General features: G+C 25.4%; 2 protein-coding genes across 2 annotated transcripts; both read right to left on the bottom strand.

Moving 5' to 3' along the window:
* Positions 1-8,115: 8,115 nt before the first annotated feature.
* DI21 (drought-induced 21) lies at positions 8,116-8,850 on the bottom strand. The gene is made up of 2 exons (XM_090295738.1): positions 8,692-8,850; positions 8,116-8,524 (listed from the first exon to the last, which is right to left on the bottom strand). Exons 1-2 carry the CDS (start codon positions 8,742-8,744, stop codon positions 8,293-8,295), a joined length of 285 nt encoding a protein of 94 aa, XP_090151864.1. The 5' UTR covers positions 8,745-8,850; the 3' UTR covers positions 8,116-8,292.
* A 1,179-nt stretch (positions 8,851-10,029) lies between these two features.
* Positions 10,030-11,871, bottom strand: LOC137821303 (phylloplanin). The gene is made up of 2 exons (XM_068625821.2): positions 11,678-11,871; positions 10,030-10,381 (listed from the first exon to the last, which is right to left on the bottom strand). Exons 1-2 carry the CDS (start codon positions 11,856-11,858, stop codon positions 10,098-10,100), a joined length of 465 nt encoding a protein of 154 aa, XP_068481922.1. The 5' UTR covers positions 11,859-11,871; the 3' UTR covers positions 10,030-10,097.
* Between the last annotated feature and the right edge of the window lie 1,912 nt (positions 11,872-13,783).

The following is a 13,783-nucleotide window of genomic DNA, read 5'->3' as shown; positions in this document are numbered from 1 at the left end:
TTCTGAATTCTATGTTTTTTAAATTTTTTTTATGTGATTTTCAGGCAGTGTTCTTTATCCAAAGTTATCCTTGTGCGGCTGTTGTTGCTTATCTTCAGGTTTTTAATTTTTTTTATGTAAAGTTAATTTTTTTAATCCTTGTGCTGTTGTTTTTGATAGGGTTTTCATTTTTGTAGATTAAGCATAATTTATTAATGTTATAATAAAAAACATTATAAAAATGTTGTATTAATTAAAAATAACAGTAAAGTTTAAAGTAGAAATATCATTTTGAGTTATTTTTTTTTTAATTTGTATTTCACATAAATTATTGGTGTTAGAATTAAATGTTAAAAAAAATGTTATAATAATTTAAAAAGTCAGAAAAAGTTTATTTTAGGATTGATAATAAATTATTACAAAGATAAATAAGTTTACAGAATCCAAATAAAAATTAATAATCTGTAATTAATATTATTTTAGATTGTACATAAATTATTACAAAGATAAAAATAAATGTATTTAAAATGAATATTTTTACAAGTGAAAATAGAAATTTTTAATTTGTAGGTTTTTTAAAAAGTAATTGATATTTTAGAAGTGCTATTTTTAATTGATATTTTAATTATAAATGTAGAAAGTAATTATTTATTTCAAAATGAATTGTTTATTAAACAGATTTAAAAAAATTTATTTTGACAGAATGGAATTAAAAATTTTAAAAATATTTTGATAGGGTTTTCATTTTTGTAGATTAAACATAATTTAGTAATGTTATAATAAAAAACATTATAAAAATGTTGTATTAATTAAAAATAACAGTAAAAGTTTAAAGTAGAAATATCATTTTGAGTTATTTTTTTTTAATTTGTATTTCACATAAATTATTGGTGTTAGAATTAAATGTTAAAAAAAATATTATAATAATTTAAAAAGTCAGAAAAAGTTTATTTTAGGATTGATAATAAATTATTACAAAGATAAATAAGTTTATGGAATCCAAATAAAAATTAATAATCTGTAATTAATATTATTTTAGGTTGTACATAAATTATTACAAAGATAAAAATAAATGTATTTAAAATGAATATTTTTACAAGTGGAAATAGAAATTTTTAATTTGTAGGTTTTTTAAAAAGTAATTGATATTTTAGAAGTGCTATTTTTAATTGATATTTTAATTATAAATGTAGAAAGTAATTATTTATTTCAAAATGAATTGTTTATTAAACAGATTTAAAAAAAATTATTTTGACAGAATGAAATTATAAATTTTAAAAATATTTTGATAGGTTTTCATTATAGATGACATCATCATCCCACAAACGTAACAGAACCCGTAAGGGTAAATCTCCAGCACAAGATGTTGACGTTCCTCCTCCTGATTCCAGAAGTTCTTGATTATTCAAGATACTTCAGTACAAATGGTGGTTTTTGAAAAAAAATTTCACGCAAGAGCAGTATTACCACCAAAAGTGATGAATACTCCATTTTTTGCTGGTCCAGGATTTGAATTCCAAAATCTTCTCAATTTGCAAGGTTTACAACCTTTCCTCGGAATTAATCTTATGAGGATTTGGTAAGGGTTTTTTATACAAATGCAAAATTCACACCTGCTGGTCACCTTGCCATTGAGATTTGCGGAAAAATGATACACATCAAAGAAGTGGATTGGATGACCATTGCTCATCTACAGTATGACGGTCTTAAGTTAACCCCGGGACGATCCCTGAGGAAGTGAATTTTGATCGAGCACTAGCACTATCCACCATGATTCGTGAAGATGTTCAAGGTGAAAATCTGAAAAATGTCGGTAGTCTGAAGATGAATGACCGACTGTTGCATTACACATGGGTGCATATCTTGTGCCCTCGAGGAAGCAATTATGCACCACTGCTGAATGAGATATTTTCATGATGTGGTTAATCAAGAATAATGTACGCATTAATTGGCCTCATTACATAATGCAACAGATCATCAAATGTCGGGATAACAAGATGCCTCTCCCATATGCAAATTTGATAACGAGGATCTTGCAGGTGTATGGCTTTGACTTGTCCAATGAACAAGCAATAATCTAGTCTGGAATCATTACTTTGGCAAAAAAAGTATGACAAAATTAAATATATTCCAGGTCAATTGCATATGGCAACTTGGTAGACCCCAACATGCAAACGAAGAAGATGATGAAGAGGATGAATTGCCACCACAAGATGTTGAAGGTGGTCAACCTGAGGAGGAAAACCCCACTCAAAGGGAATTGTTAAATCAAATTTTGTTCGGCATAGAAAAGATGAATACCCGAATGGACAGAATGGAGGTTACTCTGGCTGACATTCGACGTCATCAAGGTCATTGAGTGTGTTATTATTATGTTATTGTCATTGTTATTTTTATTTCTAAGTTTCATGTTGAACATTGATGAATTGTGTTTGTTATTTTTGACGTTGACATTGTTATTGTTAAGGTTTTTTGCTACTTATTTACATAATCATATTGTTTTTAATGCAATTTTTTTACCATCTTATTACTGGGAATGTCTTTTCTTTTTCTAATTAACATTATTATGTTCTTCATGTAATGACTTTATATTATATATTTTGACACCTACTTAATATTCATGTTATATTCTAAATTTCTATTTTCTTTTTAAAATATATTCATTTTGCTATTCATAATAATGGAAATTATTATTAAAATTAATTTTATATATATATATTTGTATATATATAACATAACATAATTTATAAAATCATTTATAATATTAAAATTATGTAAATAAATTAACTTAAATAAAAAATAATTCTTAATTAATAAAATGTTAAATAATATAATTATACTTTAATTTAAAATTATAATTAACTAAAATATGAAATAGGATTAATCATTATTTATTCTTTTTTTATATTCAAGGGTAAAATTGTAATCTCACAAATTTTACTATTCAAAATATATTAAAATACTCTCACAACTATCACATCATTCACAATTTCCAATAAACTTTCTTCACACATCCACCATAACATACCCCAATCCAAACAACTTCAACTTTCTTCACACTTCCACTCCCACTCACCCTCAACTTTCCACTCTCACTCACCCTCAACTTTCCACTCCCCCACACCCTCTAATCCAAACACAACCTTAGTGAGCCAGCAGGTCAAGTTAAAACAAATCGGGTTGATCCATTTTGTCATCCCTAAATAAAGTTAGTATATAACATTTTACTTTAATTTGTATGGATTCCATCATATCGCCTCCTTTTAAGATATTTTTACAATTTTTACTTTAATAATTTTTTTTATAAAACTCATTCTCATTAATATTTTATTTGATTATTGACAGAAAAATTGTTATTCTTATAATCAACATCTTATTCAAGATTTGAGTTTTATTTTTTATATAATATTTTAATGAAAAGGTGTTTATCTTATAAAATGTATAACTCCTATAAGAGAGATACTATTGTATGAGTACATGAGGATATATAAGGTTTGTTTGATGGTTTGATGTTAGTTGTAAAATAGTGTATTTAGTATTTATAATGAGTAGATGTAGTATGTGGGCCATTGGGCCCAGTACTTTTTTTCTCGATATATTATTTCGCTATCCTTTGAAATTGGGCTCAGCAATAGAAGGCGACTTTTCAAATTCTATTTTTGGTACTTTGTAGGTCCAAATGTTTTATTTATTAATTTTCACTAGTCTCTATATATGTAAAAACCAAACTAACATATGCTACAAATCACATAACATCTACTTTCTTCCTCAAACTATTTGATAAGGACAATGCAGTTAGAGTTTATAGTTAAAATTAAATGCAAAAATTGAATTCAATAAATGCATGAAAGATTAATAATCCAATTTGTAACGTCCTATATTTTTCCACATTAAAAAAAACTATAATCTATATAAAATATTAAAATGAATATATAAACATGATACGAATATGTCCACAACCCTTTCTTAAAAATATTACAAAACATATCTCTCTTCATAAAACTTTAATCTCTTCATAAAACTTTAATATCTACATAAAGTTAAAACAAATATTCATATTTCAACTAAAATAATTTCATTATCCAGCTTCTCACTGAGGAGGAGGAGCTCAATCACCGGTAACATCATCTGTTCTCGTGTAAATACACGATAATCACAAATAAAGAAATAACACAAAACAAATAACAGGGTAAGCTAGCTATATAAAGCAAAATTCTATAAAATTTCAATTTGAAATTACTAAACATAAATCATTAAGTTTCATACAATTTCTCAAATCATCAAGTGTCGTACAAATTCTCAAATCATCAAGTGTCTATTAAAATTCAATATTCATCTTTCACATGTCAGACTTCGACTGACTCATATAACATAGACACTTGACTCTACTTCCGGAAGACTCGTGTATTGAAATTAGAATCTTGAGACATGCACCTTGTCATACTACTAGTTGCGAATCCACACAACCATGTGCATAATTATCTCAATATCTCATAATCTCATCCACTCATATAACAGGGTAAAATCATATGACCTGAAAGACCAAATTATGTTTCAAACCCCAAACAAAGTCATATGAACCTCCATCGACTCTCACCAACTGAATAACTTCATCTAAGTGATTCCATTATATCAGTAGAGTCAGGATGTCTCATTATGGGTCTAACAGATCAATACACCCTAACAACAATCTCAACACGGTATTTCCTTTCCTGAAAATACTATGTCTTATCTTACTTTCACATCATTGCACACTTCATTTAACACATCAATATACCATTCAATCATAATATATAATTTAAACTTTCTAACAATCCAAATATATCCAAAAAATTATTTAACAATAGTAATCCAAAATAAACTATGCTAAAATAATAATAATAGCAATATCCATATATGTATACAAAATTTTGGATTGATCAAAAATATTTTAGGTTGATCTAAATTACACCAGAGAGCACCCAGTAAATTTGGATTGACCGAAAAGAGTTTAGTTTGATATAAATCACACTAGAGAGCACACAGGAAATTTGGATTGATCGAAAAGAGTTTAGTTTGATCTAAATCACACCAGAGAGCAAACAGGAAATTTGGATTGATCGAAAAGAGTTTAGTTTGATTTAAATCACACCAGAGAGCACCCAAAATAACAAAGTCCCTGCTATAGTTGAAATTACTCTAAATCAACATCAAACAACCCATACTTAACAACATTATAATTGTATAACAAAAGTTTGAGACTGGTGACCACGTCACCCCCACATGCAGATCTTCTAGCCTAGTGTTCTATTAGAAATTAATGTTAGCTTCCCTTACCTGAAATTTAGCATATACTCACTAAGAGCTCCAAATCCACCAAGAACTTAAAGGCAACTTAACCTGCACCACAAAGTCCTAATAAAAAATCTGACTATATCATTAGGACCCTAAGCTAACAGAGATTAACCCTGGAGCCTGGAGTTAAAAAGGTCACATGCAAAGCAAAGACAAAAACAAACGTAACAGGTTCAAAATTTGACTCAAAGATAAGAGCAAAAATGAACTTACTCTATCAGAGATTTTGATCGAGCAGTCTTGTAGTACTCACTGTCAGGAGTCTGAAGGTAGACTCTGATCGTCAAACTGATGAGCGAGGAAGCCAAAATCTTAGAGAGAATGGAGAGAAAAGGAAAAAGAACTTTATAGAGAAATGGTGGTTCTTTTTAAAATGAAACCTGAATAACATAATTTCTATTTATATGCTCTTTTAAATTTAATAATAAAATATTCCGGTGTCATTTTAATTTTACCACTTCTACTCTAAGACTATTTTTCTCAATCCTTACACAATTAATATTTTTTTTTTGCATTTTGGTTAATTACTAATTATAAACTATTATATAATTATAAATATATTAAACAAAAGTAATTTTTGGATATTTCCATATTTCATGCAGTTGGAAGATAGACACATCCTTATAAAAATTCACATTTGCACCTCATCTAGTTTTTTTTTTTGTTTTTTTTAATAAATGACACTTTTTTTTTATATTTTTAGTAATATGGTACTTATCTCGATTAAAATATAAATGAAACTTATTTTTATAATATATTATAAAAAAAATAACACTTTATTAAAACTCTAATAAAAAATTATGAGAACTAAAATTAAAGTTTTGAAATATAAAAAAAAATTATAAACAAAAATTAAATTATTTTGTTCTAATATTCTTTTAGATATTTTTTTAGATGATGATTATATATTAAATTATTTTAACTACACTTAAAGTGTCATAAGTGAGATTAGTTTTTGACCAATTAAGCTAAAGAAAAATAATTGCAAGACCCAATAAAGTGTGTTATCATTTATTGATCCTACAATATCACCTCCTTTATTTTCTTAATAATAGAATTGCAATCTTACTCCTTATATTATTTATATTTATATTTTAATTATTTATATTTATATTAAAATCACATATAAATATAATTTAATAAGTTAATAAATTTAATACTTTATTTATATTTTTTATGATATATAATATATAATATATAATAATTAAATCATTCTATTTGTTTTTTTTTAATATTTTAAATTTTAGAATTTTCTATTTGAGTTTTAAATTAGTATAATATTTTAAAACAAAATAACAAATTTGAATGTCACTATATTAAAAGATAAAATAAGTGGACATCGTTTATTGAAAATACATGAATGTTATTTTATTAAAAACATAAGAGAAATGAGTATATTAGATGAATGTAGCTGTTATTTAGCATGAACTAAGAGGAGATAACTAAAATTATTTATATATTAATTATGATAAATATTTATTATCATTATTGTTGTATCAAAGTGTTTATTGAAATTGTTGTATTGGGTATTACATTGATGGAGAGAATGATTAGTAGTTGGGTGAGATGTCATATTATGGTCCCATTCAACAATTTATGAATAATTACAAATAATTATTAGGTAGAGAATAACTTTTTTATACCAATCTTTCATTAGTGAACAATAGTAAGATATTTTATATATGTAATAAACAAAAAGTACTATTAAATTGATGATACTATTGAATTAATGATGAATAACTTGACTATAAATTATGAGGTTATATAAGATTGTAAATTCTATTGATACATTGAATTAGACCAAAATATCATATGCTAAAAGTCTATCAATATTCTCACATACATGTGAATATAGTTAATGATACTCTATAATTCATGTAACAAATTATTATGGTAATTTTAATAGATTAAATATAAAATAAATAATTCTTTTTTTGGTAAGTGTGAATCCTGATTACTTAATAAATGGTTGTTTAATTAAGTAATCTATACTCACACTATATATACATTTATATTTATATGATCATAATGAGGCTAGTGAGCATTTGAGTTTTTTTGGTATAAAATTTGTTAGTAGATTATTTTCACTGTTCTAAAATAACTGTAATTTTAACTTTTATTGTTTAAAATAAACTGATGTTTCCAGATTTTAAATAAAATAATATTTTCATTTTAAAATATATTATTTTAATATACAGACAATAAAAAGTAGATTTATCTAAAAAAATAAAAAGCTTAATTACCTTTTATCTTATTATGTATTTGTCAACTTTATTCAATTTAGTTTCTTTAGGCTCACTTAAAGATAAAATAATTTGAATTATCATCACGTGAATTTTTATAAGTTTCATAATTTGTAACACAGGTATTATAAATTATATTATACGCAAACTAAAATTGTTAATATTTATTTGGTAATGATTTTAATACTTACTAATTAAATAAAAATAAACTATACGGTTTTATTTTAAAAAACTAAAAGACAATACGGTTGAATATAAATGATTTAATAAACAATATTTTTATTATTATTAGAGAAAGACAATCACATTTTTATATTCACATATATATAATCTTGTAAGAATAATTAAAAAAAAATCGTATACATAGTTATTTTTAAATAAAGAAGGTTGTACAGTCTTTTATTAATTAATTAATTAAAATTAAAGTTATCTAATTAAGAAATGATATAAAGAAAAAAAGTGAATCAGAACTTGAAAGACGTGCCTGGTGAATTTACACGGAAAGAATAAACTGAGCGTGCGCTAAAATCTAACCAAAAAAGAACAAAACACAGAAAGAGAAACAGAAACGATAAGGTTTATAATTGTAAAAACCAAACAAAAACCAAATCTACTTTGTTTATTTGTGATGCATGAAAAAGACAGATAAAAAGCACACAACAAAACTAAAATCACTATGATTTGATTGAAACCAGGTTTCTGGTTTGTGTTGTGTCGTGTTTCTGTGTTTCCCTCTCTACGATGATTTCCCTTTGTGGTTCAAAAGCATCTTTCGGAGCTCCACCGGGTCAATCTCTTCCCTGTGATTAATGGGCCTGTAGTATCCCGTCACTGGGTCTGGGACCCAAGCCGATGAGGCCCCCGATGGGCCCGAACCATTCTTTGCCACACCCTTCTCTATTCCGCTCATACCCCCTCTCGCCGCCGACGTAAAAGAAGAAACATCAGACGCCACTGCGTACCCTCGCCTGCACCATCGCACATAACATAATAATAAATAATAAATAATAAATATCAATAATATTCTCATATTTTTAAATACAAAAAAAAAGATATTAACGAACGTGGTGGAAAAAAAATGTTTAACATGAGAAAAACATGGTGGTGGCATGCAAGAAAGAGGAAGGGAAGGAACCGGTTAAGGGCGAAGGCAAGGGCGCGTTTGGCTTGTGAGATAGATTGCGCCATTATCGGAATGGTTGGTTTGTTGCTGCTGCGAAAGGTGTCGCCGCCGCAGAACGCTTCCGCAGCAGCCACCGCCGATGAACTCTTTCTCTGTAAGGAGGCGCAACACACGTTAGGGTTTTGGTGGCACCTCTTTATATATATCCTCATTCATATTTCAAACACACTTAATATTTAATAATAATAGATACTGTATTCATTTTTAAATTGCTGATATATTAACATTAAAAACATTCACTTTATACCTTAATCAATTAATATTTTTTTTAATTTAAATTTATTATCTTATTATTATAAGTAATATCAAATATATGTTATTTACTGTTATAGTGTCAACAAAATTGGTCTGTACTCGTTTATTTATAACAAGCTTAATTTGCTTTTATTCCCGTAACTTTTTTTTAGTTTTTTATATAAATTTATTGTTTTATATATTAATGTATATATCATTTTTTATTTTAATAAATATAATTTTTTAAAATGTATGAAATAATACAATTAAGTTTTATTTATATTGAAAAGGTATAGGATTTAAAATGAAAAGGAAAGTAATGTTTTTCGAAGTTGACAAGTAATAATATTGAAAACGGAAGCGTAGAGATGTGATGCGTGTGTTTGAAAAGTAACGGAAAACTGCGGAAACAAAACACCGTGGCTGCAAAACCCCGTTTTTAGCGTTGGCTAATATAAAAATGTAATAGATGTATATTCGTATAGTGATAGAAATTAAGATATTTAATAAGAGAAACAAGAGCTTTAATCTCTATATTTTGTTAATTCAATATTCGATAAAACATTAGTATAATATTTGCACCAAAAAATAAATTAAAAAAAAAGCAAAATTCCTAGTACAGAAAGAAAGAAAATTTTTACTAAAAATATTAATAAATAGAAACTAATTTTAGAGAAAAAAATAATTAGTTACTATATATTAAATTATAACTAGTTTAGAGGCTAAATTTTTATAATAATTAACATATATTTAATTAATTAGATACTAATTTAGAAACTATTTATTAATAATAAAAATTATTTTATATACTAATAATTATTTAGTATTTAAAATAATATATAAGTTAGTAAGTAATAATTAATTATTTTTTATTTTTTAAATTATTTTTTATTTAATAATTTTCTGTAGTGAATACGTTTAATAAAAAAAAAAGTTGAAAATAAACATAATTGCACTGAAGGATGGTATCTATTTATCCAAATGCCAAATTTTGATATGGCAAAGGGAAAATTTGAAGTAGAAGAATATAAAAAGGAAAAGTAATTAAGAAGAGAGTAATGAGAGATGGCATGACTTTATTTAATTATAAGTAGTTAATTGTCATGCTAATAATTTGATAATTATTAAGTGGAGGGCACATAGTGAAATCCTGAAGGAATAATCTTAGCAATAGTTTGAGTGGCAACACGATTGATCCCAACAAAGTTTAGGGTTGAAATGAGAGTTCCTGAAGAAGGAAGGTTTGTGTTGCAGTTGCAGAGAGGAGTGGCAACCACCAAGTTGCAGCCATTGAGCAGTGATGAAAGATCCAACAACAATGGATCCATCATCATAGAAAAGTTTCCACCATCATTTGTTGTAGCTTTTGAAAACTCCTTTTCTCCACAAACTAGTTGCACTTCAGCATCTGAAATGTTGTGTTGTTTCTTTTCACTATCAGAGTTGGAACATTGTTCATTCTATCATGCATCAATATACTAAATATGTCTCATTCAAAAAGTAGGATACTTAAACTTCTTTTCATGCATTTTTATTATTAACCTAACTTTATATATATATATATATATATATATATATATATATATATATCCCTATCGTAAGGACACAACTGTCTCTCAATCAAAACTACAGAATAACAATCTCACTAATTAATTAGATTAGTCTAGAGTTAACGATAACAAAATATCATTAAAGATTTATAGAGTCTGACCACACCATTAATTAATTAAGAGTGAAGGTTTAATAGAAAGTTATAAATATAATAAAATTTTTATGATAAAAGATAATGACTTTTTTAGTTCCAAATCTATAAACAAATCAACTGACTTGAGTGTTGTAGTGTAAAAAAAGATATTCTGTATCTAATTGTAAGAATAATATATATTAATTATATTTTCATAGTAATGTAGTAATCGAGATTAGCTTTTAATGGTTGTTATTAATATTATGTCTTTTTATTTAACATTGTTTAATATATTATATTAAAATTTAAATGATATAATTTATTACTGATTTAATGTTAACTACATATATACTGTGAAACTTGTGTTTGTATTAATTCAAAAGATTGGTCCCAATTGAATTCACCTATTCATGTTTTTCCAAATATTTTCTTTTATTATATAAAAATGACGTTTTACAGTAAAATAAATTATTTTAAAATCAAACGACTATATATAATCAATTATAAATAATTTATACTAAAAAAATCATTTAATACTAACTAATTTTAAATAAAAAAATAATTTTAGTAATGTGTGATTAAGTTAGATACTATTTTATAAACTAACAAATTATTGATATATAAAATAATTTTTATCATTAATAAAAATTTATAAAATAGTTTTAAATTAGTATCCAATCTTAACTACCAAAATTTTAACTATTAATTATTTTAGATTATAACTTAATCCTTAACTTAAAATTATAAATAAATCTATAATCTAAAGTAATTAGTAGTTAAAATATTGATAATTAATGTTTGATACCAATTTGAAAACTGTTTTATAAACTTGTATTAATAATAAAAAATACTTTAATTAATTTATAAAATAATATTTAACTTTAGTTAGTAAGTAATTAATTATTTTTTTATCTCTAAATTAATATTATTAAATTATTTTCTCGTAGTCTTATTTTACCAACACAACACATAACTCAAATAAGTAAGAATTGAAAATGAATGGATTATTTGTGGGCTTACTTGGAAAAAGAGGGTTTGAAAGAGCTTTGAGAGGTAGATTATCCTTGGAAGTGCAAAACACAGTCCCTTGAATATTAGTAACAGAAGGAAGAAGAGCAGTGAGAAACCCTAGCTGAGCTTTGGTTTGTGGAATAGCCATTGCAGCAATGAGAAGAAAAGTGATAAAATGTTTGAAACTCATGATGATGATAATGTAATATCATAACATGTGTACATAAACAATTTATACTACAGTGAAGGTGATTCAACATTATTACCACTCACCAATTTGGAATTTTCGTATGCCTGACAAAACCTACATACCTATGCCTTTTACTATAAAACCAAAAATATTATTTTTCATTAACAATCAACTTTTTTTCTATACTTATACAAAAATATTCTTTTTCATTAACAATCAACTTTTTAACATTATGTGAAAAGAATAAAAAAAAAACCACTCACATAAAATTTGGTAGTCTATATGAGATCTCTAATACATCTTTCTCGTATGTGATACTATATATTTATGTAAATTCTTCCTGCACGTCCACATCTTTTATTTGCAGTTTCATACTTTTTTTATCTAACAATATTCTTCTGAATATTCTGGATAGTGTGATGTCTTCTTCTTCATTTTCAAGTGGTGTGGTGGTTACAATGAATGTTGGTGATTGAGGTAAGATTTATGGTGTTTATACCGATAGTAGTATTTTTTCGTTTATTTTTTTGGAAGTCACAAAACTCAGAAAAAAATGTTAAAATCAATCAACTTTTTATAAGGGTGGTATGATAGGGTCAACAAACTCTAATAGCGCTAGGATAAACTCTAAATGACTTTGCTACCATATTAGAAAGTGAACTTTAAACCTAATTCAATCTTATAAAACAAGATTATAAGATGAAGTTAGTCAACGTGTAATCTCCAACATATATTATTAAGAATTTAAAATGATATTAATAGTGAATATATACAACACTTCTTTTGACATTAGGGGTATTTAGAGGTATTTTAACTTCTACTAATGAAATTAAATAAAAAATATATATTGGTAAGAATGGAAATACATTCTAAATTTGAATATGGAGGCTTATAGATACACTTTCACTATGTAAATGTCAACTATATATTGATTCTATTTAAAGAGAATGATGTGATTATAAGAAAAAGATAGAATGTTGTGTGCATATTTGTGTGATAAAAGAAGTAAGTGGGTCTCTATGTGTGGTAATTTTAAAGAGGAATAGTGAGTAGCCACTACTTCTAAATTTTATATGTAATCATCATTCCCATTATCTCATATCACCCACCCTTTCTTTCTATCATTATTTTTTTAGTGGAGTATGAGTAGAATTACACTACTACTCTAATTTTCTACATTAATATGTATGTGTATTTCATGCACATTTTAGATTTTTATAACTTTATAAAAACATTACTAAACAAAATAATAGATGTTAATATCATTAATAATAATTTTTTCCTAAATTAAAGAAATATTATTGTCTAAATTGAGGAAAACTTGTGAAAAAAAAGGTTATCTTTGTTGATGTATGTGTTGAGATTTAAAACTAAATTTAAATTAATTGCGATTACAATATCTTTGAATTCAGTTTATCTAACAAACGAGATATTTTAATTTGATAAAGTATAAGGTTTTAACTCATACGATTAAAAAAAACTATTTGAAAACAATAAATTTTATAAAAAATATGAATTTAAATACTAAAAAATTTCTCCCAACTTTATCAATAATTAGTTTTTATAAAAAAATATCAATAATTTCGAGATTTTCATTAACAAAGTTAAAATATTAAGACATTAAAGCTAACACCACTTAGATTAATTAATGACCTTTTTATTCACTCTATGTATTTAATAACAAAAGATCACATATATATATATATATATATATATAATACATGAATGTAGTAATTATTTCATTCTCTTAATCATGAAAGTGGCACTAAAGTTATGATTTCACTTGCACCCTAAAAGAAAGATAGCACAAAAAAGAAAGTCATCGTTTCACACATAAACTTTGAAAGAAAGTAATTATCATATCATGCACACCAAAAACATTTTTATTTATTTATTTTTAATTTAGTATTCAACCAATAATATAT

Source organism: Phaseolus vulgaris, chromosome 9 (assembly GCF_051622355.1).
Source record: "Phaseolus vulgaris cultivar YP4 chromosome 9, ASM5162235v1, whole genome shotgun sequence".
Taxonomy (NCBI): domain Eukaryota; kingdom Viridiplantae; phylum Streptophyta; class Magnoliopsida; order Fabales; family Fabaceae; genus Phaseolus; species Phaseolus vulgaris.
The sequence above is the reverse complement of the archived record's forward strand: the minus strand, read 5'-3'. Positions and strand labels throughout refer to the sequence as shown.

Coding starts and splice junctions, on each gene's coding strand:
- DI21 (XM_090295738.1), bottom strand. CDS start 8,744: ATGGCGCAATCTATCTCACAAGCCAAACGCGCCCTTGCCTTCGCCCTT. Junction 8,525..8,691: donor CTTGCCTTCGCCCTTAACCG/GTTCCTTCCCTT, acceptor GCGATGGTGCAG/GCGAGGGTACGCAGTGGCGT.
- LOC137821303 (XM_068625821.2), bottom strand. CDS start 11,858: ATGAGTTTCAAACATTTTATCACTTTTCTTCTCATTGCTGCAATGGCT. Junction 10,382..11,677: donor TTCAAACCCTCTTTTTCCAA/GTAAGCCCACAA, acceptor ACAACATTTCAG/ATGCTGAAGTGCAACTAGTT.